We start from the raw sequence: 24262 nt of genomic DNA on the forward strand, positions 1-24262 counted from the left end.
TTTTATAACCTTTAATATAGAGACAAACAGCAGACACATAGCCCCCCTAAAAAATAACTTTTATTAATAATCTCTAAAAAGGACCTAAAAGTCCATAGACAAACAACAATAATACTCTAAATGATAGGACATATAGAATCAGGTAATACACCGACCGGGAGGGAATACAGATTCAAGCTGTCCCTGTTATGTCCCTAAATCCTGTCCCTACCTGACAGCGGAGGTTGGCACCCTAATTTGTACTTCGTGGCGCCCCCGCTCAACGTCGGTATCCCTAATGTCCCTACAAGGACCCTTGTCTTAAATTAAACAAAACCACAATAGTGAGAAAGGGTAGAAAAAGTGAACGTATAAATACAAAAGCCGATAATAGGTCAATGATTATAGATGGCCAAATTCATTTGGTCGGGTAAACATAAATGCTCTAGGGTAGAGGAGCACAGTGCTTGTTTCTCCATAGCCAAAACAAATCAAATAGCAGCCAGAGCAATCAAATATGGACACATGCTACACTTTGATAGTCCAGCTATATACCTCAAAAGGGGGCTCAGAAAGCAAAATCCCACCCAGGTAGATGTCTCCCCATACATCAAATGGGATTTAAGTATTGGTATTTGAAAAAGCATAATATCTATATCAAAGTATCAGGTCCAGACTCTGTCTGTCATAGATGTATATAATAGTAGACAGAAAGAAGGACACTTATCATTATTAGTCCCTATACCTTTTCAAAGAGAGACACTCATCATTATTAGTCCCTATTCCTTTTCAAAAGACCAGAAAATGGCAATCAGAATATACATTTTCATTAGTAAAAAAAACAATAACACTAAAACCTTAATGGTCCCCAATTCCAGCAGTCAGAAAGTAGATATCATTAGTAAGTAAAAAAATGACACTTATCCTTAGTAGTCCCAACGCGTTTCCCCCTAGTTTCCACCAGGGTTCATCAGGGGATCTGGGGAAGACCTCAATCCCTCACCCCAGATTGCCAGACAATGCTGCATGTGTAGGAAATTCCTGCACATATACCTCCCTTATAAACTCAGCTCAGCCCCATAATTAGTGATAATCGCAAACGCCTGTGTACTGCTGTCATCGTACACATGCCCGGCGTCCACCGCCAAATGTAAGTCCGTGGACCGCACATGGAACGCACGCACCCGGAAATGACGATATGCTAATGACGCCCACCGGAAATGACGTCACCAGACTGCATCAGAGTATCTGAAGCGCATCTGGAACGCACACACCCGGAAGTAACGGTGTCTAACTAGCGTCCATCGGGATATGATGTCATCCAAATGTGGCGGTACATAGTTAGGAGGCAAAGTCTACACCCATCCCCATATACGTTTGTCAGTAATTGTCATGGTAGCCAGCAATGCAAACACCGGCCAGACGGGCATACCTCCCACCAACATACCCCATATATTTAAAGTGCCGACCTGTCCGTCTATGGCACTTTAAATATATGGGGTATGTTGGTGGGAGGTATGCCCGTCTGGCCGGTGACGTCATTTCCGGTGGGCGTCATTAGCATATCGTCATTTCCGGGTGCGTGCGTTCCATGTGCGGTCCACGGACTTACATTTGGCGGTGGACGCCGGGCATGTGTACGATGACAGCAGTACACAGGCGTTTGCGATTATCACTAATTATGGGGCTGAGCTGAGTTTATAAGGGAGGTATATGTGCAGGAATTTCCTACACATGCAGCATTGTCTGGCAATCTGGGGTGAGGGATTGAGGTCTTCCCCAGATCCCCTGATGAACCCTGGTGGAAACGCGTTGGGACTACTAAGGATAAGTGTCATTTTTTTACTTACTAATGATATCTACTTTCTGACTGCTGGAATTGGGGACCATTAAGGTTTTAGTGTTATTGTTTTTTTTTACTAATGAAAATGTATATTCTGATTGCCATTTTCTGGTCTTTTGAAAAGGAATAGGGACTAATAATGATGAGTGTCTCTCTTTGAAAAGGTATAGGGACTAATAATGATAAGTGTCCTTCTTTCTGTCTACTATTATGTACATCTATGACAGACAGAGTCTGGACCTGATACTTTGATATAGATATTATGCTTTTTCAAATACCAATACTTAAATCCCATTTGATGTATGGGGAGACATCTACCTGGGTGGGATTTTGCTTTCTGAGCCCCCTTTTGAGGTATATAGCTGGACTATCAAAGTGTAGCATGTGTCCATATTTGATTGCTCTGGCTGCTATTTGATTTGTTTTGGCTATGGAGAAACAAGCACTGTGCTCCTCTACCCTAGAGCATTTATGTTTACCCGACCAAATGAATTTGGCCATCTATAATCATTGACCTATTATCGGCTTTTGTATTTATACGTTCACTTTTTCTACCCTTTCTCACTATTGTGGTTTTGTTTAATTTAAGACAAGGGTCCTTGTAGGGACATTAGGGATACCGACGTTGAGCGGGGGCGCCACGAAGTACAAATTAGGGTGCCAACCTCCGCTGTCAGGTAGGGACAGGATTTAGGGACATAACAGGGACAGCTTGAATCTGTATTCCTTCCCGGTCGGTGTATTACCTGATTCTATATGTCCTATCATTTAGAGTATTATTGTTGTTTGTCTATGGACTTTTAGGTCCTTTTTAGAGATTATTAATAAAAGTTATTTTTTAGGGGGGCTATGTGTCTGCTGGTTGTCTCTATTTATTAGGCCCCTCATGTGATATTTTGTTTAGGTGTTTAAAATAACCTTTAATATACTTAGATCCTACCTGCTCGTTCATTCATAGGGGTGTGATTCTCATATTCAGTCATGGATGGGCGCAGCAATCAGTCACTGCTGGCGCCGCCCATGTATTTGAATATTGCTCCCGGGAAGCGCAGTTATTATGGGGTGCATGCGCATTTGTACATGCCCTGCCGCTAGTCCCGCTCCTGCGCAGTGAGGCTGTGTGATTACAGCTTCACTGCGCATTCGCTATGTTCCCACGCATGCGCAGTGGGGCTGTGTAGTTTGCAGCTTCACTGCGCATGCGCTATGACGCTCTGTTCCCCACGCATCGGCAGTGAAGCTGCGAACTACACCACCTCACTGCGCAGGCGCAGGACTAGCGGCAGGATATGTACAAATGCGCATGCGCCCCACAATAATAGAGCTTGCCAGGAGCAATATTCATCACTAACAACGCAGTGTAGATAGTAGCTAGGATGTGACAGGTTCCCTTTAACAAACTGTGGGGTCTACTTTTTGGTGTTACCTCTTACAAAAGTGAAAAATTTGGGGCTAAAGCTTAATTTTAGAGGTAAAATTGATTTTTTTTTCCATTCCACTTTGCATTAATTCCTGTGTAGCAACTGAAGAGTTAAAACATTTCCCGACAACAGTTTTAAAGTATTTGAGGGGTGTGGTATTTAAAATGGTAACACTTCTGGGGAGTTTCCAATATATAGGCCCCTCAAAATCCACTCTCCCAGTGGGTCACGGCACTCGCAAACCATAACTGTAAAATCTGCACTATAATATGGTGCTCATTCCCTTCTGAGCTTTGCACCATACCTCAAAAGTAGTTCCCGATTACATGTAGGGTATTAGCGTACTCAGGAGAAATTGCACAACAAACTGAGAGGTCCATTTTTTTCCTATTAGCACTTATAAAAATTAAACATTTGGGGCTAAACAACATTTTAGCAGTAAAAATGTAATGTTTCTTTCTTTACTGCCCAATGGTATAAATTTCTGTGAGGCACATGTGGTGTCAACATGCTCACTGCACCCCTGTATGAATTCATTGAGAGGTGTAGTTTGTGAAATAACATCACTTATGGGGGGTTTCTGCTGTTCTGACACCTCAGGGGCTCTGCCAAATGTGACATGGCATCCTCAAACCATTCCAGCAAAATCTGAGCTCCAATATGACGCTTCTTCCCTTCTGAACTTTTGCACTGTGCCTCAAAAGAAGTTTTCGATCACATACGGTTATCAGTGTACTCAGGAGAAATTGCACAACAAATTGTATGGTCCATTTTGCTCCATTACCCTTGTGAAAATGAAATATTTGGGGCAAAACTAACATTTTTGCGGGAAAAAAAAATATTTTCAGTTCATCCTTATAAACTTCTGTAAAGCACCTGTGGGTTCAAGGTGCTCACCACACATCTAGATACATTCCTTAAGGGGTCTAGTTTCCAAAATGGGGTCAGTTGTTGGGGGGGTTTCCACTGTTTAGGCAGACCAGGGACTCTCCAAGCGTGCAATGGCATCTGCTAATGATTCCAGCAAATTTTGCATTCAAAAAGTCAAATGGCGCTCCTTCTCATCTGAGCCCTGCCATGCAGACAAACAGTAGTTTTTCATCACATATGGGAAATCTGCATACTCAGGAGAAATTACACAACAAATTGTATGGTCCATTTTCTCCTGTTACCCTTGTGAAAATGCAAAATTTGGGGCTAAAAAAACATTTTTTGTGAAAAAAAAGTAAAATGTTCCTTTTTACCTTCCACATTCCATTAATTCCTGTGAAGCACCTGAAGGGTTAATAAACTTCTTGAATGTGGTTTTGAGGACTTTGAGGGATGCAATTTTTAGAATGGTGTAACTTTTGGGTATTTTCGGTCATATAGGTCTTTTAACCCTTCTAAATTCCTAACAAAAAAAATTATGTTTCAAAAATTATTCACATGTAAAGTAGACATATGGGAAATGTTATTTATTTATTATTTTGTGTGGTATACATATAGGATTTAAGGGCATAAAAATTTAATGTTTGAAAATTGTGAAATTTTTAATTTTTTTCTCAAATTTTCGATATTTTCATAAATATACGTAAATTATATCGACCAAAATTCACCACTAACTTGAAGTACAATCTTAGAATCACTGGAATCCATTGAAGCCTTCCAGAGTTATTACCACATAAAGTGATACTGGTCAGATTTCAAAAGTTTGGCCTGGTCAAAATTAGTTCAGTCACTAAGGGGTTAAAGTAAGAAAAATCCACAATGATCACTGACGTAACTTGAAACTGACAAAAGTAATTTTCAATTTAAATTTGCTGAATATCAACTAATGTTATCAGACATTACTTTTGAATTGTGGTTCAGCAAAAATTACGGTAAATAAAAAGCAAACTAATGAAAATGGACTGGAAAAAAATGATGCTAAGAAATAATTTGACCATGGGGACATGTTTAACTAAGGAGTGTCCTGTAATTAGCATGACAAGTGTATTACTTTAACAGAAGGGTGTTAACATTTTTGTCCATGTGTGTTTGCGTGTATATCATACCATTGCTTGATCTCGTTGCAGTACCTAGAGTCAGTGCAGCCATTACTTGATGAAGAAAAGTTCAATCGCATGAAGGAACTGTCAGAAGAATTCCAAAAAGACTTGGGACGCAAGCTACAAAAATATCTTCATCTCAAGTCTTGGTGGGCAACAAATTATGTAGGTACAGTATATGTTCTATAGTTCTAAGCACAACAATATAATGCATGGATATGCAACCTCAGGAATATGATACAAAAATTATAGAGGGTGCCTATAAAATATAACTTTTAGGGTATTTTATAGGCATTCAATACTTTCTAGTGATCAAATTTCTGTTTCGCAGACTAGCGACTCCGCAAGAGAATTTGACATGTTATGGTCCTGAAAGACGCGCTGCATGTCAGTGTCCACGGGTGATTTGCAGCCTCTGATGCACGCATAGTGGATATGGGATTTCTAGAGATCTCATCCACTATGCTGTAACATCTGGACGCTGCTGGTTTGACTCTGTATAAACATGCAGCGCGAAACCTGCAGCGGTCCTGACCGTGGCCGCATACCCAAACTCACCCGCAGCATGTCAATTTCTGTAGCGGACACGCTCTGCTGCAGATTTTGACTGATTGAAGCGTCCTTATTTGCGGTGGATTCAAATGTACTGACAACAAAAGTGTGGCATTAGAACACCGCCTTTTGGACGCAACATAAATACGCTGTGTCCAAAGCACTGCTGAGTGCTGATCGGGGGACCTAATGGCTAACGAACCAGCTGTGAAATGTTAATTATGGCCAGGGAAAATGTTTGCCTAATGGCAGGTTCCCAGTCTAAAATTAACAGCTCACAGCAGTCGCATAAATTACATAAATAGAAATGCTAATGAAGATTGGGTGAATGGGACTAGCTAACGCCAAGCTCTGTTGTTTGGTTATGTCAAGGTGTCAATCAGACCTTTTCATGACCAAACTTAATTAAAGTAAAGTGAAGAGTTAAATAAACACACAGACACAGTGTAAACACTTTATTTGAATTACAGCAGACATTATTTAATCATTTACATGAGCCAATAAACTCACCTCAGTTCTATGGTAATTCAAGGGTTTAAGCAATGTCCCACCAAAAAAACTTTATTTAGCTCCAAAAAGCATTAAATGATGTACAAAAACATATGTAAAAACACATAAAAACGCATGTAAATCCGCATGCGTTTTTTCTGCCAGGGAGAGGCAAAAACGCTCAGGAAATTTCTGCTTCAAATCCACATTGTGGGCACATACCCTTATTTCATCAATAAAATAAAACTATTTTGCCCTCTTTCATCTCTCTGAAGGGGCACACCAGGGTGTATCTGTTTCCCCCCAACACACCCTGCTATTTTCTAATCTCTAAACCTTAATGCAACAGTATTAATATACTCCTACTATAGGAACACCACCACTGTGGTTGTTCTTTATATTTTTTGTCTTTTCACTTTGTCACTTTATTAGCACGGAGACACTTTTTGCCTGTTAAAGTCTAGAACTTATACTGCTTGGACCTTTTTGTTCTATTCCCCATTATTGCAAGTACACTCCCCTGATGAATTCTCCTCATGGAGAAAGAAAGACGTCGGGTAGGATTATTTTTTGGGGCAGCAGCATGATTACCACACTTGGGTACTACTCTTGTTAGGGTGGGAGTCAAAGCAAGGGGCACGACAGGGTAGACAGTCTGATCCAGTCGACCAACAGTAAAAAAAAGACCCCCTTGTGATGTGACTCCTTCACGGTAATGAATGGGTGAGATCCATACATGTCTGTGCCCCTTCAGAGAGATGAAGGAGGGTAAAATAGCTTTATTTTATTGATGAAATTAAGTTATTTTTTATAGGCATCTTCTATGCTTGTTGCAGTATATGTTCTGTTTAGTATTATTCACCTACACTAGTTTCAGAAATGAAATGATGACATATACATCTGTGTACCTTGTGGGATTTGAAATGTTTGAAGTTTGTCTTATTAAACTATGTGCATTATTTTTATTTTGCTAATAGATTTAAAGTAGTTTTGTACTCCAGAAAAATTCCATCCAAATAAACTTTGAGTCATAGTGGACTAATTAAGGGAGGAATTATTTGGCACACATTGTTTGGCAGTATGTGACATGAGGGCTCTATAGTTAAATCTATTGTATTTTCCATTAATTCCCGTATTGGCATCATGATAATGTCTTACCTTAAATTGAATCCTTACTAGTGTTGAGCCACCCCCGTAGTGTTCGAGTTCGGTTCGGTTCGTCGAACACCCGTGTGTTCGCCGAACTGTTCGTCGAACTGTTCGTCGAACACCGTTAAAACCAATGGCAGGCAAACAAAAACACATAGAAACACATAGAAAACACCTTCAAAGGTGTCCAAAAGCTGACAAACTGCTCAGAAGACACAACTAACACATGGAAAAGTGACAAGTACATATAGTCATGCGAAAAGAAAAGAGGTGGAGGAGTAAAAGGAGGGGGAGACACAGATATAGGCATGTCATGCCCTTCTAAAATCCAAAAAGTGAGAAGCCGAGACGGCCAGTCCGCTCCTGCCCGTGCCACCTCCGTGTCGCCGGGTTTGTGCCAGAGCCGCGGTGAACCCTGACGGCCAGCCCCCCTCTCCCAATACTGGTGCCTGTCCGCTGGTGGGTCGAGAGAGCCCCCCTGTGGTGGAGGCAGCTCTAAGCTTTTTAATTTAAATTGTCCCTCTAATTTGAATGAATACACTTTAAATCCATTTACAAGGATCTATTGGAGGGCAAGTCTCATGCCAGCAGCCGCGTAATTCCAGCTCCAGTAGCGTCCACTAAAGCTGCTGCAGTTAAAAAGCTTTTATAAGGATCGAGCTCGGCTGTCCACCGCAAGGCATCCTAGTGCCAGTCCCAGCCCCTATGCCTTGGGGTGCCTCCTGATGCTCTTCACTAAGTATCCCGTGGTCCCGAAGCATTTCCTTTGAAAAAATTAAGTGTCCAAACTACAGGTGGTGTAGCTTGCTTAACAGCCGGGATAATCCGCTGACTAGCAGACACTGCTACTAGGCACAAAGTATTTCCTGGGCTAGATGCAGTTAAAAATTTGTAAGTAGATACTCTCGTTGGATGCTGAGAAAGCATTCCATAGAGTCTCCTGGCACGCCATATATGATTCTCTTAAAAAGCTTGGGGTAGGGGTCTAGGGGACCCTTTTATAGCCAAAATCACGGCCCTGTATCACAATACGTCACCTAGGCTGAAGATAAATGGAACTGTAGCACCGAGGGCTCGGTTGCTACAGACGTATTGCACCTCACCCAGAGGTGTGATATCTCACTCTCAGATAAGGATGGAGTGTGGATCAGGACCCGACACCTGCATGCATTACACCACATTGCCGTGGGGCAGGGCGACCAATATGCCCCTGAGATGGGCACGACAGTCCCTGTCCCTGGCTGGAGTGGGGGGAGGGAACACTGAGGAAGGGGAACCCTGCAGTGCAGGAGCAGGGAGGAAGCAGTTCCTGGGTGCATTGAGAAGGGAGTATAAAAGGTTGGCACCATCTTAGTTCAGTGCAGAGAAGTCTGAGCAGAAGTGGCAGGGAGCAGGGGCTCTGCATGAGCTCTGCTCCGGAGGCGGGCCTAGTAACAGAGGCCCAGGCCTGCAAGAGGGAGAAGGAAGGAAGAGGAGCGGAGAAGGCTCCAGGAACGAGGAATGAAGGGATCCCAGGGGTGCGGACGGGCGAGTCGCCACCGCACGCCCGAATCCACCTGCGTGGAGGGGTCAGGCCAAAGGGGGAGACCGGTCCCCGAACTAGTGGAGGCAGGAAACGACCCTCAGCTAGAAACCGGAGGCTCTGACATTTTATGTGGCGCAGCCCCTTGCTCCACCCGCTAGGAAGGCACCACATAGGGTCAAGGAAACTGGCGCCAAGTTTACCAAGAGGAGGCCCGAGGCAGCCGGACAGAAGTGTTGGTAAGAAAGGCCAGACAAAGGACACACAAAGGGGGTCCTGTGAAGCGCTCCAAAGTTATCTGGGAGTTGTCTGAGCCCCTCACCTGGTGAGCACAGTACGACGTGGGCAGCCGTTACCTGCAGACGTGGTCTGGATAATAAGAACTGTGAGTAAAGGCCCTGAACTGCATCACTGACTCCGTGTCGTTACTGCTGCTGCCCTGCACCATCACCCCCATCCTCCGCATACACTGCCCTGAGGCTATACTCCTCCCGTGGGGAGTTATGCTACGCTCTGCTGCACCCACAACACCAGCCTTAGCGGTCTGCCCTGTAGCGGCGGTTCACTCTGACCGCAATCCACGGGTGGCGTAGTCGGACATTTAAACATCAAAACCACATAAATAGTTCCGCCACTGGTTTGACCGCCCTGAGCCACGGAACCGGATCGCCGCCACGAAGACTACAACCACCAGCATCCACCAAAAAGTGTCCGGCTCCGGGTGTCCCAAGGCCCAGGGGGTGCGTCAGAACATTTTCATCACCTTTCACAATCACCAATGGGACAAGGCAGGGATGTCCTCTGTCCCCTCTCTTATACATCCTAGTGACGGAGCACCTGCTCTCATCAATTCGCCATAACCCCAATATTAGGTGGATTGAGGTGGGAGGCACCGAGTACAAGTGCTCTCTATTTGCTGATGATGTCCTAGTATATATCACTCAATCACATATATCCATCCCTGCTGTTATGGCTGAAATAGATCACTTTGTTACATGGTAAAATTTTAAAATCAATGCAGCGAAGTCTGAGGCCCTCGATGTCTCCCTCCCTAAATCCATATAGGATTCCATCCAGTCCAACTTTCCCTTTGCCTGGCCCTCACAGGGTATCAAATACTTAGGAATTCCTATTCATAGAGACCTCTCCCATCTATGTTATCTTAATTTTGGGCCCTTTATTGAACAATTCCATACAGACCACGGTTGGCAAGTTAGAACTGTAAGATTCACTACGTGAACCACTGGTGTTTTGTGGAAAAGCACATGTACACCGCGTTCCAAATTATTATGCAAAAAGTGTTTAGGAGTGATAAGGGAAGAATTTGTTTGTTTGTCAGTTAAACTCATTGATGGTGATGTGTGTCAGGGCTCTTTATATCACTGTAAGCAATTGCAGACACCTGTGCTAATTAGTTTGGCAGGTGTGTCCAATGAAAGGCAAGACTACTTAAGAAGGCTCTCTCACATTATTAAGCAGCCTACATTTTCTGCCAAAATGGGAAAGAAAAAGGATGTGTCGGCTGCTGAGAAGCAACAAATTGTGGAGTGTTTAGGTCAAGGCATGACTACAATCAACATTGTGCGATGATCAGGATGAAGTGTCTTGGCAATCAAGAAGTATGTAGCTGATTCACAGTACACACGTGTGCGTGCTGATAAGGGCAAATTGAGGACTCTTTCCTACAGGCAATTACGTCAGGTTGAAACAGCAGCGGCAAAAAAGCCTTGTCATAGCAGCAGACAAGTTTTTGAAGCTGCTTGTGCCTCCAACGTCCCCCGAACAACAAGATGCAGGGTCCTTCAGAGGTTTGCAGCTGTGCATATGCCATCCTGTCGACCTCCTCTATCCACTTCACACAAGCAGAAACGGCTCCAGTGGGCCAAACATTACATGAAGACTGATTTCAAAACTGTTTTGTTCACGGATGAGTGCCGTGCAGCGCTCGATGGTCCAGATGAATGGAGTGGAGGATGGCTGGTTGATGGACACCCCACGCAAACACGGCTACAGCGCCAACAAGGAGGAGGTGGAGTAATGTTTTGGGCTGGAATCATGGGGAGAGAGATTGTCGGCCCCTTTAGGATCCCTGAAGGCGCTAAAGATGAACTCCATAATGTATGTGGATTTTCTCAAACAGCACTTCCTCCCATGGTTCAAGAAGAAGAACCGTGTATTTCACAGCAAGATCATTTTTCTGCATGATAATGCACCATCTCATGCTGCACATAAAACATCTGCATCTCTGGCTGATATGGGCATAAAAGGGGACAAACTTATGGTGTGACCCCCATGCTCCCCTGACCTCTACCCCATTCAGAACCTTTGGAGCATCATTAAAAGGAGTGTCTATGATGGCGGGAGGCAGTTCACATCTAAGCAACAGCTCTGGGAGGGTATTCTGTCCTCATGCAAAACAATTGAAGCAGAAACCATCCAAAACCTGACAAATTCAATGGACGAGAGAGTTCAGAAGCTCCTTTCGAACAAGGGGTCCTATGTGAAAATGTAACATCACCTAGAATAAAGTTTTGAGTTGAAAACTGTTTGATTTCAGTTTCTAACAACCTGCTAATGCTTATAATTTCAAAAAATGACCATTTTTTTGGTCTTTATTAAAATGAAAAGGTTGATCGAAAAGTTTGGGGGATCTAAGAGTGTGGCAACCCAGTAGTCATGATTACTTCGAATTCTGACAATATGAGGGTCATGCTGCAGGTAGTGCAGCAAGAAGGCACTTATGTGTCTTGCGCATCTCGGAGCCCCAAAATTATTTTCCGGGCTAGATGCAGCTAAAAATTATTTTTAATTTTAAATCTGGTGAAGCTTATTATAGATGGCCTAATAGGATCAGTGCTGCACACTGCTACAAAGCCCAAATTATTTTCCAGTCAAGATACAGATAAACATGATTAGTAATTTGAAAGCTTAAAACGGTTGGTAGGGTGATTTTAACCAATCATCAAGCTTTTACTCTCCTCAGGATGACACAGGGGTAGAAAAGTCGTTTCGGATCCATGATTTGTTCATCTTTATGAACGTGAGTCTGTCTACATTATCAGTGGAGAGCCGCGTGCGCTTATCTGTCAGCACACCACCAGCAGCGCTGAACACACGTTCAGACAGAACGCTGGCTGCGGGGCATGACAAGATCTCCAAGGCGTAAGTGGCTAGCTCCGGCCATTTATCCAGATTGGAAGCCCAAAAAGAGCAAGGGTCCAGTGACACAGTCGTGGCTTCAATGTTTACTTGGAGATACTCCTGTACCATCGTCTCTAGGCGTTGACTATGTGTCAGACTTCTTGTCTCCTGTGGCCTTGCAAAGGATGGGCTAAAAAAGTGGTGAAATGATTCCGCAAAATTGATGTTACCAGCAGATACTGTGGTTCTGTTACGGTTTGAGTGCTGAACACTTGACGGTCCCACGGTTGGCAAGTTGGAACTGTGAGATTCACTACGTGCACCACTGGTATTTTGTGGAAAAGCACATGTAAGATTCTGCAACAGTCTCTGCTGATACTCCTGCATGCGTGCATCCCTTTCTATGGCAGGAATAATTTCTGCAAATTTACTTTTGTACCGGGGATCTAACAGTGTGGCAACCCAGTAGTCAGGATTATTTCTAATTCTCACAATTCGAGGGTCATGTTGCAGGTAGTGCAGCAAGAAGGCACTCATGTGTGTTGCGCATCCAGGAGCACCAAGTCCCTGTTGTGTTGGTGGCGAGGTAACAATCATGCTTCCTTCCTCTGTCCTCTCCCCCCAACCTCGCACAACAGAAATGTGATCAAGGTCTCCCTCATCTGATGAGTCTTCCATCAGTTCGTCCTCCACTTCTTCCTGGGCTCCTGCACCTTCCTCACTAGTTTGGCTGCTACCATGCGCCCTGGTAAAACCATCTCCCCCACCCTCACATGCCTGCCGCCTTGGTGCTGCCGACCGTCTGGACCTTGCAGATGTTAGCCCTTCCGCATACAACTCCTCCTCCTCTACTTCCTCCACCTCCTCTTGTGCCACCACCTGACTCCGAATTCTGTTTAACATGTGCTCCAGCATGTAAATCACCGGAATAGTCATGCTGATAATGGCATCGTCAGCACTAAACATCTTCGTCGCCATTTCAAAACTGTGCAGAAGGGTGCATAGGTTCCTGATCTGAGACCACTCCTCCAGCGTGATTTGCCCCACCTCTGAATCTCGTTGGCCCAGGCTATACGTCAGAACGTATTGCACCAGGGCTTGTCGGTGCTGCCACAGTCGCTGCAACATGTGCAGAGTTGAATTCCACCGGGTAGGCACATCGCATTTTAGCCGGTGAAGTGGCAGGCCCAACGACTTCTGTAGAGATGTAAGTCGCTGAGCTGCGGGATGCGAACGGCGGAAGTGAGCACACAGCGACCGTGCCCTCTGCAGAAGGCCATCTAGTCTGGGATAGTGGGCTAAAAATTGCTGGACAACCAGGTTCAACACGTGAGCCATACAAGGCACGTGTGTGACATTGCCCCGGCGAAGGGCCGCACCCAGGTTTGCAGCATTGTCGCACACGGCCTTCCCTGGTTTCAGGTCCAGTGGAGACAACCATTCATGAAATTGGTTCTCCAGAGCTGACCACAACTCCTCAGCTGTGTGACTCACATTTCCCAGACATTTCAATGTAAAAACCGCCTGATGACGTTGAGCCCTACTGCCAGCATAGTAAGGAGGTGTGCAGGATCCCTTCTGCGCAGTTAGAAAGCTTGTGGCATGACCAGACAGGCTTTGGGTGCAGGTGGAAGACCGAGAGGAGGTTGAGGAGGCAGAAGCAGTGGAGGAACTTTGACATAAAGAGGATTGACGCACAACTCGTGGGGACGGCAAGACTTGGACAGCAGCCCCTTGTCCTGCTGTCACCATAGTTACCCAGTGCCCAGTCAGCGACATGTAACGCCCCTGTCCATGCCTACTCGTCCAAGTGTCTGTGGTGAAATGCACCCTGTCACACACAGAGTTTCTCAAAGAAGCGGTGATGTTGTGTGCGACATGCTGGTGGAGCGCAGGCACACCTTTCTTTGAGAAGTAGTGCCGACTGGGCATCTGGTACTGGGGCACTGCGACGGACATAAGGTCTCGAAAATCCTCTGTGTCCACCAGGCGGAAAGGCAGCATTTCTGTAGCCAAGAGCTTGCAGATGGTGAAATTCAACCTCTTAGCTTTCTCATGGCTAGGAGGAAATGGTCTTTTACTTGTCCACATCTGAGGGACCAAGGGCTGGCTATTGTGCTTAGACGGGGTTGATAAGGGTGTCCCCGGCAAACTGCCGGTCTGTGAGGAAGATGCAGGCGGACATGTTAGGTTGCCTTGATCCAAAGGTGGTGCTATCGATGTCGGACAGCGCTCAACACCAGCTGGTGTTACCACCTCCAAAGAAAATGATGACCTGCCAATCACGCTGGCTGTTGCGGGTAAAGAGGTGGCAGGTCTGCGCCCCAAAACAGGTGTGACTGCTGTCCCCCCAGTCACAGAGGATGAAGAGGCCGCGGATGCACAAGATATGGCAGACGGTGATTGGCCCGGCCGGCTAGGCCGCATTGTAGCACACTGAGCTTCCCACTGCAACTTATGCTTCATGTCCATGTGCCGGTTCATGCATGAAGTACTCAAACTATGTATTTTTTGGCCTCTACTTAGCTTTTGCTGACAAATGTTACAGATAACACGAGTTGGGTCATCTTTATCGATCTGAAAAAATGCCCAGGCTATGCAAGGCTTAGCACCCATGCGACCTGAAGAGCCACCACGACTTGTGGTGAGAGGCAGAGTTGTGTTTGAGGATGCAGTTGTTGACGTGCTTCCAGTACTACGTCTCTGTCCAGGAAGGCGCAACCTGACCTCGTCGTCACTAGCATCTTCCTCCACCTCCTCTGCTGACCTCATCTCTTGGCTGACTGTGGGTTGACAGTAAGTGGGATCTCCGACCTCATCATCATCACCCTGTGCGTTATCACACCCGTCGTCCTCAGAGCCAACCTGTTCCTGCCCTGACAAAAAACTAAAGTTGTCGCTCCAATCAGGTATTTGAGTCTTATCATCGTCTTCCTCATTGTCTCCACCAACAGGAGTTACAGTTTGGGAATGAGGGTCTACATTATGGTCAGAACCTTCTGCGTCTGGTTTTGGATCCGACTCATAAAGATTCTGGGCATCAGTGCAGATCATTTCCTCGTCTGGATTCACAGAAGCGCTGGAGTCGACCTCTGATTCCCAGGCTATAGTATGAGTAAACAGCTCTGCAGACTCAACCATCTGTTCTACCTCATACTCAGACGGGCAGCTGGAGATTTGGGAGCTGTGAGGAAGCAAGTGCGATTTGGGTGACACCTTTGAGGACTGGAGTATTTGTGATGTTGAAGTTGATGTGGAGGAGAGCCCACTTAAAGGAGCACTTGATATCCGTTGAAGCACCTGCTGTTTTTGTGCCTCATCTGGAATTTGTAGCGATTGGCGTGGCCGTAAGAAAGGGATCTTATCACATTGTCCGCTAAAAGAAGTAGACATTTTAGTTTGGCTGGAAGATGGTCTTTCTTCTGCACCTACCCCACGGACACAACCTTTTTTCCCCTTCCCAACACGCCTATTCCCCTTTCCACCAGCAGCAGGCCTTTTTCCACTCATTTTGGTGGTTAACTAATTCACAACTCTGGAGTTGTTTGCACAAAAAAACAATGGATGGTAACCGAGCAGAGCTGAGTGGCCAAACTGTGGTATTAGGCCAAAACTATTGGCTGGGCTAGATGCAGAAAAAAATTATTTTTAATTTGCAACCTGATGGAGGTCAGTATAGATGGACTAATAGACCAAGTCCCACACACTGCTAGAAGCCCAAATATTTTTTCAGAGCTAGATGCAGAAAAAAATTATTTTTAATTTGCAACCTGATGGAGGTCAGTATAGATGGACTAATAGACCAAGTCCCACACACTGCTAGAAGCCCAAATATTTTTTGAGAGCTAGATGCAGAAAAAAATTATTTTTAATTTGCAACCTGATGGAGGTCAGTATAGATGGACTAATAGACCAAGTCCCACACACTGCTAGAAGCCCAAATATTTTTTCAGAGCTAGATGCAGAAAAAAATTATTTTTAATTTGCAACCTGATGGAGGTCAGTATAGATGGACTAATAGAACAAGTCCCACACGCTGCTAGAAGCCCAAATATTTTTTCAGAGATAAATGAAGAAAAAAATTATTTTTAATTTGCAACCTGATGGAGGTCAGTATAGATGGACTAATAGAACAAGTCCCACACGCTGCTAGAAGCCCAAATATTTTTTCAGAGATAAATGAAGAAAAAAATTATTTTTAATTTGCAACCTGATGGAGGTCAGTATAGATGGACTAATAGACCAAGTCCCACACACTGCTAGAAGCCCAAATATTTTTTCAGAGCTAGATGCAGAAAAAAATTATTTTTAATTTGCAACCTGATGGAGGTCAGTATAGATGGACTAATAGACCAAGTCCCACACACCGCTAGAAGCCCAAATATTTTTTCAGAGCTAGATGCAGAAAAAAATTATATTCAGTTTGCAACCTGATGGAGGTCAGTATAGATGGACTAATAGAATGATGCTATGCCCAAAAGATTTTACTTCACTAGGTGCAGTAAAAAAATTGGTATTCTATACACAGGTGGTATATCTTGCAACACAGATAGGCTACTCCACTGACTAACACACTCTGCAATAGGCCAAAAAGGATTAGCTTTGCTAGATTCAGCCAAATGCTGTGAAAAAAACTTGCACAGCACTGGCACAGACCTGCCTGGCAAAAACTGATAGGAACTGATGTAACCTAGTCCTGAAAAGGACTCCAATTACAATTAGTCTTTACTCCCACAATCTATCTATTTAAGAGCACAGACCTGCCTGATAAAAGTTGTAGGAAATGCTGTAACCTAGTCCTTAAAAGGACTGCAATCACAACTATTCCCTACTCCCAAGCTATCTGTATATTTGTGCGAAAATTGGCTTGAAATTAACAAGGTATAGCGCACACAGCAACAGCGGTGCCGTCTAACACGCAGCTGCAGCAGTGAGAAAATGGTGGCGACGGGGAAAATGGCTTGGTCTTATAGGGCAAGGACATGTGACATACACTGCCAATCACACATGCCCTTGCTTGTGTGAAAAAAAGCACTTCGCTCCGTGTGTGCGCTGCTGATAGGCTGACAGATTGCACCTCCCCACTGCAAATGCGGGAAAGAGAAAAAAAAATGGAGATCTTCATTGTTCCTGCAGAGATCCATCCCCTGCCCCTCCCCCCGCCCCGCTGTACACTCAAACTGCGTATTAACATTAATTTTCATCATTACTGAGAAAAAATCCAGTTATGATTTTGGTGCACGAACAGTTATCGAACATAACCTCGAACAGCCGAATTTTTCTCAAATTGTTCGTGTTCGCCGACCGGCTCGAACACCGCCCAAAACAGCTCGAATTTGAGATTGGCGAACAGTTCGAGTAGAACAACGCTCATCTCTAATCCTTACACTATCTTCACTTTCAAGACATTTGGAAAACGTATATATCCCAGTTATGAACTGTCCTGTCAACTAGAAATGCAGATTCTGTAATAAACATATGTAGTTTATATGGTTTATGTCACTATCTTTAGCCAGCATTATCTTGTTTTGCTTAAAAACTTGAATGAAAATAGAATTTGTTTGGTTTGCTTAGAGCATGAATCTATTTATAATGTATTATATATTCTGATTCTGTAGAATATCTATCTGCATTATATCATGTGTGGTACCATGCATTTCTTACTTTCTGCAGGTCAGTGACTGGTGGGAAGAGTATATTTACCTTCGTGGTCGAGGACCAATAATGGTGAACAGCAACTATTATGCAATGGTGAGACACTACAGTGTGACAGGCAAAGCCTACCCTTGTGCAGCATTTTCATATCACAAATATACAACCATAAATTTCTTCCTCCATGAGATGACTTTAATTTCAGCTTGGTGCCCCATCTAATCCAGGGGTCTTTCAAGATAGACAAAGTCCCTGAGCACTTCATACATTTGTAGATATCTGTATATGGAGATTGGAAAACCTTTACATGGTCTATCTGTACAAGATAACAGAAGTCAGTGCATGTTATTTCAGTGCTGGCTGACTTGACTTGGACTTCAGTATACATTTTCACTTGAAAGGAATATGAAGTTTATTAGGTTATCTTTTTTAGTATTATTATTATAGCACCATTTATTCCATGGTGCTTTACATTTGAAAGGGGTATACATAGCAAAAACAATCTTTATAACAGGACACTACTTTTCTGTGTTCCAGTCAGAGTATTAGAATCAATATATGTTCTCTAGGGGCATATACAAGTAACAAAAGTCAATCAAGTTAGACTAATGTTGGCCGAACCTGCCGATATCAACTGGTTCGGCTGACGGTCTAATGTGTATGGCGGCTTCAGCCAACTGATAGGGTAGATGTTGATCAAGCATGTCCAATTTTGGTCTATTGAGCACATTGTCCTCACAGAGATGTTACCAGCCGTCTTATCAGTCAGCGACTTTCTCATAGAGAGCACAGGAGCGCTCATGTATATGGGAGAGATAGCTAATATTGCTGACGGCGGAAGCATTGTTTGGCCGATAGCTATCTAATGTGTTTGGCTAGCTGTTCTGGGCTGGTTGCTGTAGTTTCAATAAAATAAGGGTTTTATCAGCAGGAGATTAACACTTTAGAGCTAGTTGTTATGCTCTGTGTAGACACAAACTGCAGCAAGCAACCCAGTAAGTTACACATCAATGGAATCAGGGTTTCCGCCCCTACATCATGCTGCTCTCAGATTAGATATCAAAAACCTGGTGACAGATTCCCTTTAACCAATAACCAACAACAGTTTATGCTAGATTGCAGAACACAATGACAATCCAGTGACTGCACTCTTAGAATCAAGGACATCATTAAAAGCTTACAATTGCATTGGAGATAAATTATTTAAAGCATAAGGCATGGGGGTATTCATACATGATGCTTAGATAACAGGCATGCATAAATCCCAATAACCCAGTATGTCAAGCCGGTGCATTTCTTACTGGTCTTTAGGCCAACCATAAAAGCAAATGATAGTATGTATAAAACTCTCAGAGTCCATGTATATTAATATTTAACCCCGCTAACTTGTTTTTAGAAGCCAAACATCTGGACAGAATTATGTTCTGTCTGACTACATGTCCCCTGATGAACCTGTTATACACATGGTAAAAGTGTTTGTACTTTGCATTTTAATGATAGGATTATTACATAGGGTGCCAACTGACAATAAATAGAATTTGCTGGATGTCATTTGTATAATTTTGATCATTTAAATTTTTAATTAAAAATTATGTTTTGATGGTGGCCTCTACACATGATTTAAGGTGCATTTATATTGCACAGTTATCGTGAACGAGTGTTATTACCATTTTACGATAATCTTACAGTCTAAGCTGGCAGCCGATCACACGACGAGTGAGCAAAGCGCTCATTCATTATGTGAAATTATCTTCTGGTTTGTACAAAGATCTTCTTTCTTGGTACTGCATCATCCTGTGTAAACAGGATTTGTGCTGCCAAAAACAATGACAGCCTGTGCGCACTGAGTGATCTATTACTGATTGTTCAGTGCGTATCTGAAGCGCGGTCGACCTGTTTAAAGAGGCTATTAAATGGCCGTCGATCAGCAAACATTGTGCTGGTCAGCGGGTGCATTGCGCAGTGTCAATGGAAACTTGGCACTGAAGGAAAAAAATCAAGAACTCCTCTTGAAGACCAAACTGTTATTAAATCAATTATTCCTAGTTGGCTCACTTAAACTGGCAACTTACGATCTGCTCCTCGTAAACTTTTGAAAATGTTCCATATAAATAATATATAAAAATAAGCAGCCGTGTATACATCTACATATAGCCTTCACATATTTGACAATTTTTTTCTATGCATTTTAGTTTATTTTTTGATATATGTTTGTCTCTATGAAATAGGATTTCTTAACTGTGAATCCAACCACAAACCAAGCAGCACGAGCTGGTAATGCCATACATGCCATGCTAATGTACCGCAGAAAACTGGAAAGGGGCCTCATACCACCAGTAAGTGAAGCCAAAATGAAGCTTGTCACAATCTGTTATCTTCTGTTCATAAAGTAGATTAAAGCCATCACAAGGGTGGAACAGTGAGATGACCATGGAGGGTTGCCAAACACAGAAGATACCTTTTACCTCGTCCTGGAATGAAATCTAGTTAACAGCTATAACTTACTTTTGTCACCAGGTCATGGCTCTTGGCATAGTCCCCATGTGCTCATATCAGATGGAGAGGATGTTTAATACTACAAGAATTCCGGGAATGGAGACTGGTGGGTACAAACATAGGAAAGCACAAAGACACAAGTCAACCAATTTCCATGCCCATGTATTTGGCATTTAGGCCAAGGATAGATTGTGCGGTACTGCCAAATCACCACTTATGAAGAATGTGGTTGCACTGCTGGATTTCAGCACCACCACATTCACTATTATTAATTGCCATTGTAGCAGCACGACATTGCAATCTTAATAGGTCTTGGCAAAGGTCACTGTCTAGTTCTTATCATAAACTGATAATTCTACAGCTGGGAAATAAAAAAAAAATTCTGATATCCATTAATTTTTCTAATTTAAATTTTTAAAATGTTATGTGTAAATGCCTTCATAAAATGGGCCTAAAACAGTTAAAGGCAAATATTGAGCAATATTTATGTTAAAATAGAATAAAAATCCCTCAATCTCCCTTCTGTGTGTTTTGTCCGTCCACAGACCACCTCCAGCACCTGGTTGAGAGCCGCCATGTATGTGTGTATCACAAAGGCCGTTATTACCGGCTATGTCTATATGATGACAGAACACTCCTTAGCCCAAGGCAGTTGCAGACACAAATTCAGCGCATTCTTGATGACCCAAGTCCACCACAACCGGGTGAGGAGAAGCTGGCTGCACTTACAGCAGGGGAACGGTGAGCACATTACAGTGGAAGGGAAGGAAATATTGCGGTGTTCTTCTGAAAAGTCTGAAATCAGCATTCAAGTATTTGTTTTTATGTTGAACAGGTGATCACAAGTGCAGTTTCAGTTTTACATTACCATCCAGAAATTGTAGAAGCAATGCACACTTGATATGTGTCTACTGTCTTGTGACTATTATGAAACAGAATGTATAAGTTTTATAGTAAATTTATACCAGAAAAAGGGAGAATATTATTTAAAGGGCCCTTAGTTTGCGTTTTGGTTGAATCACAAAGGTTCAACTGTATCATAGGGTCGGTGTAATGATTCTTATCAGCATTAACATCATAAGAGTAGAAGTAAAAGGAGATGACCTATAATGTGTTTAAAATATAGTGACCCCCTGAAGAAGCAGACATGCGAACCATGTGTCAAGGTAGTACCAGGCACACGGTGTACCACCTGTTCAATATACCATAGTTAAGAACTGTTTCTAAATTGACCTGCAGTTTGGCATTTGGTAGTGAATTATGATGCTCTATTTCTTCTCACTCCAGTTCTTGGCCAGTTCATTAAGATATAAAATTTCCATATATGTAATATAAGGTATATGAATGCTTTGGTATTGTGGGTGTTATACCTCTTTTCTATGGAATTTCCTCTTATGGACCTCAAGTATAAGGTAGAACTAAATTGATGGTTTTAAATTTGTTAAAGGTATGATTTTATTCTTAATTTTGTGGCTCTGTGTCCTTTTCTTTTTTTGTGTGTTGTGTCATAGTGGTGTCCACATCAGTGTAACATGTACAAAACTCTACACTGTGTTCCAAATTATTATGCAAATAATATTTTCTCAGATTTTCCCAAATTACCTATATGAATTGCAGTCATTGTAATTTTCCAGTCAAATAATTATTAGAGTACAATTGAAAGGTTTTTGTACAAACTGCCTATGATAACAGTATATTTTTAAAAAGATAAAAAACTCAAACTGCACTCAAAATGCATGTTCCAAATTATTATGCACAGCAGAGTTTTCAACCTTTTCATTTTAATAAAGAACAAAAAAATGGTCATTTTTGAAATTATAAGCATTAGCAGGTTATTACAAACTGAAATCAAACAGTTTTCAACTCAAAACTTTATTCTAGGTGATGTTACATTTGCACATAGGACCCCTTGTTCGAAAGGAGCTTCTGAACTCTCTCGTCCATTGAATTTGTCAGGTTTTGGATGGTTTCTGCTTTAATTGTTTTGCATGAGGACAGAATACCCTCCCAGAGCTGTTGCTTAGATGTGAACTGCCTCCCGCCATCATAGACACTCCTTTTGATGATGCTCCAGAGGTTCTCAATGGGGTTGAGGTCAGGGGAGCATGGGTGCCACACCATAAGTTTGTCCCCTTTTATGCCCATAGCAGCCAGAGATGCAGATGTGATATGTGCAGCATGAGACGGGGCATTATCATGCATGAAATGATCTCGATGGTCCAGATGGATGGAGTGGAGAATGGCTGGTTGATGGACACCCCATGCAAACACGGCTACAACGCTAACAAGGAGGAGGTGGAGTAATGTTTTGGGCTGGAATCATGGGGAGAGAGATTGTCGGCCCTTTTAGGATCCCTGAAGGGGTAAAGATGAACTCCATAATGTATGTTGAGTTTCTCAAACAGCACTTCCTTCCATGGTTCAAGAAGAAGAACCGTGCATTCCGCAGCAAGATCATTTTCATGCATGATAATGCCCCATCTCATGCTGCACATAACACATCTGCATCTCTGGCTGCTATGGGCATAAAAGGGGACAAACTTATGGTGTGGCACCCATGCTCCCCTGACCTCAACCCCATTGAGAACCTCTGGAGCATCATCAAAAGGAGTGTCTATGATGGCGGGAGGCAGTTCACATCTAAGCAACAGCTCTGGGAGGGTATTCTGTCCTCATGCAAAACAATTAAAGCAGAAACCATCCAAAACCTGACAAATTCAATGGACAAGAGAGTTCAGAAGCTCCTTTCGGACAATGGGTCCTATGTGCAAATGTAACATCACCTAGAATAAAGTTTTGAGTTGAAAACTGTTTGATTTCAGTTTGTAATAACCTGCTAATGCTTATAATTTCAAAAATGACCATTTTTTTTGTTCTTTATTCAAATGAAAAGGTTGAAAACTCTGCTGTGCATAATAATTTGGAACATGCATTTTGAGTGCAGTTTGAGTGTTTTATTTTTTAAAAAATATACTGTTATCATAGGCAGTTTGTACAAAAACCTTTCAATTGTACTCTAATAGTTATTTGACTGGAAAATTACAATGACTGCAATTCATATAGGTAATTTGGGAAAATCTGAGAAAATATTATTTGCATAATAATTTGGAACACAGTGTAATATATAAATGGTTCCAGATGAACATTGTTTAAATTAAAATATACATATATATTCAACTTACTAATATACTTTATAGCTATTGAAGAGTCAATTGACCAGTTCCCTTTAGACAAAGCACACTTCATATGGCAACACTAAAAACTCTTTCCTATGTTGGAAGTCAGAAGTGGAGCAAGACAGCACCATTGCTGATACTTTCAGATTGGCCACCTTTCTTAATACAAGTATATTAGGTTGTATCTATTTATATTTTAGACACATCAAAAGGTCCTTTTTTTTAAGTGGACGACCTCTTTAAAAGTGGCCAATACAATGTGGATATTAATGAGATCCATACCATCTTATGCTTACTTTAATTTTGAAAATTGGAATACTTTGTATGATGCCACATCTTTTGTATCTTTTTATTGATTATTTATTTTCCGATATGTTTGTACTAGACCATCCTTATGGTTTGTGTTACTGCTTTTCGCAACTCCTGTGCTCCTCTAAGGCAGTAGAAGAGCTGTTTTTTAATATGCAGACAATATATGTTGAGCAATCAAGGAAGGCTGTGGGTTTACGGCCCTCAAGTCTACAGAATTGTGTAAGGCTACGTTCCTACGATGAGTTTTTGATTTTGAGGATTTTCTGCTTTGTTTGTGCACTCATTAAGTAAAATAGGTTACTTGCATTTTTTGTAAAATATGCAGCGTAAAAAAAAATTACCAAAAACTCATCATGGGAAAGTGCAAATTAAAAAAAGCAAAGTTTACAAAGTTATGTTTATGTAGCTCATCTCTGCACACAAATTTTAAAATAGTGTTTGAAAGTTAAATTTCCATTAGTGCCACTATATGATGTAAATTATCACTATTTAAAAGTATT

The 24262-nt window shown here is 42.5% G+C and overlaps 1 protein-coding gene across 1 annotated transcript in view; it reads left to right on the plus strand.

Moving 5' to 3' along the window:
• LOC141166177 (carnitine O-palmitoyltransferase 1, muscle isoform-like) overlaps positions 1–24262 on the plus strand; it is a 64043-nt gene that overhangs the window by 16659 nt on the left and 23122 nt on the right. Inside the window, exons 6-10 of the mRNA XM_073652627.1 lie at positions 5301–5438; positions 17800–17877; positions 20007–20114; positions 20296–20380; positions 20820–21015. Coding sequence (XP_073508728.1) covers positions 5301–5438; positions 17800–17877; positions 20007–20114; positions 20296–20380; positions 20820–21015 — 605 coding nt within the window. The remainder of the gene's footprint in view (positions 1–5300; positions 5439–17799; positions 17878–20006; positions 20115–20295; positions 20381–20819; positions 21016–24262) is intronic.

This window comes from Phyllobates terribilis, unplaced genomic scaffold (assembly GCF_046119375.1).
Source record: "Phyllobates terribilis strain yellow unplaced genomic scaffold, ASM4611937v1 Scaffold_11__3_contigs__length_659146591, whole genome shotgun sequence".
Taxonomy (NCBI): domain Eukaryota; kingdom Metazoa; phylum Chordata; class Amphibia; order Anura; family Dendrobatidae; genus Phyllobates; species Phyllobates terribilis.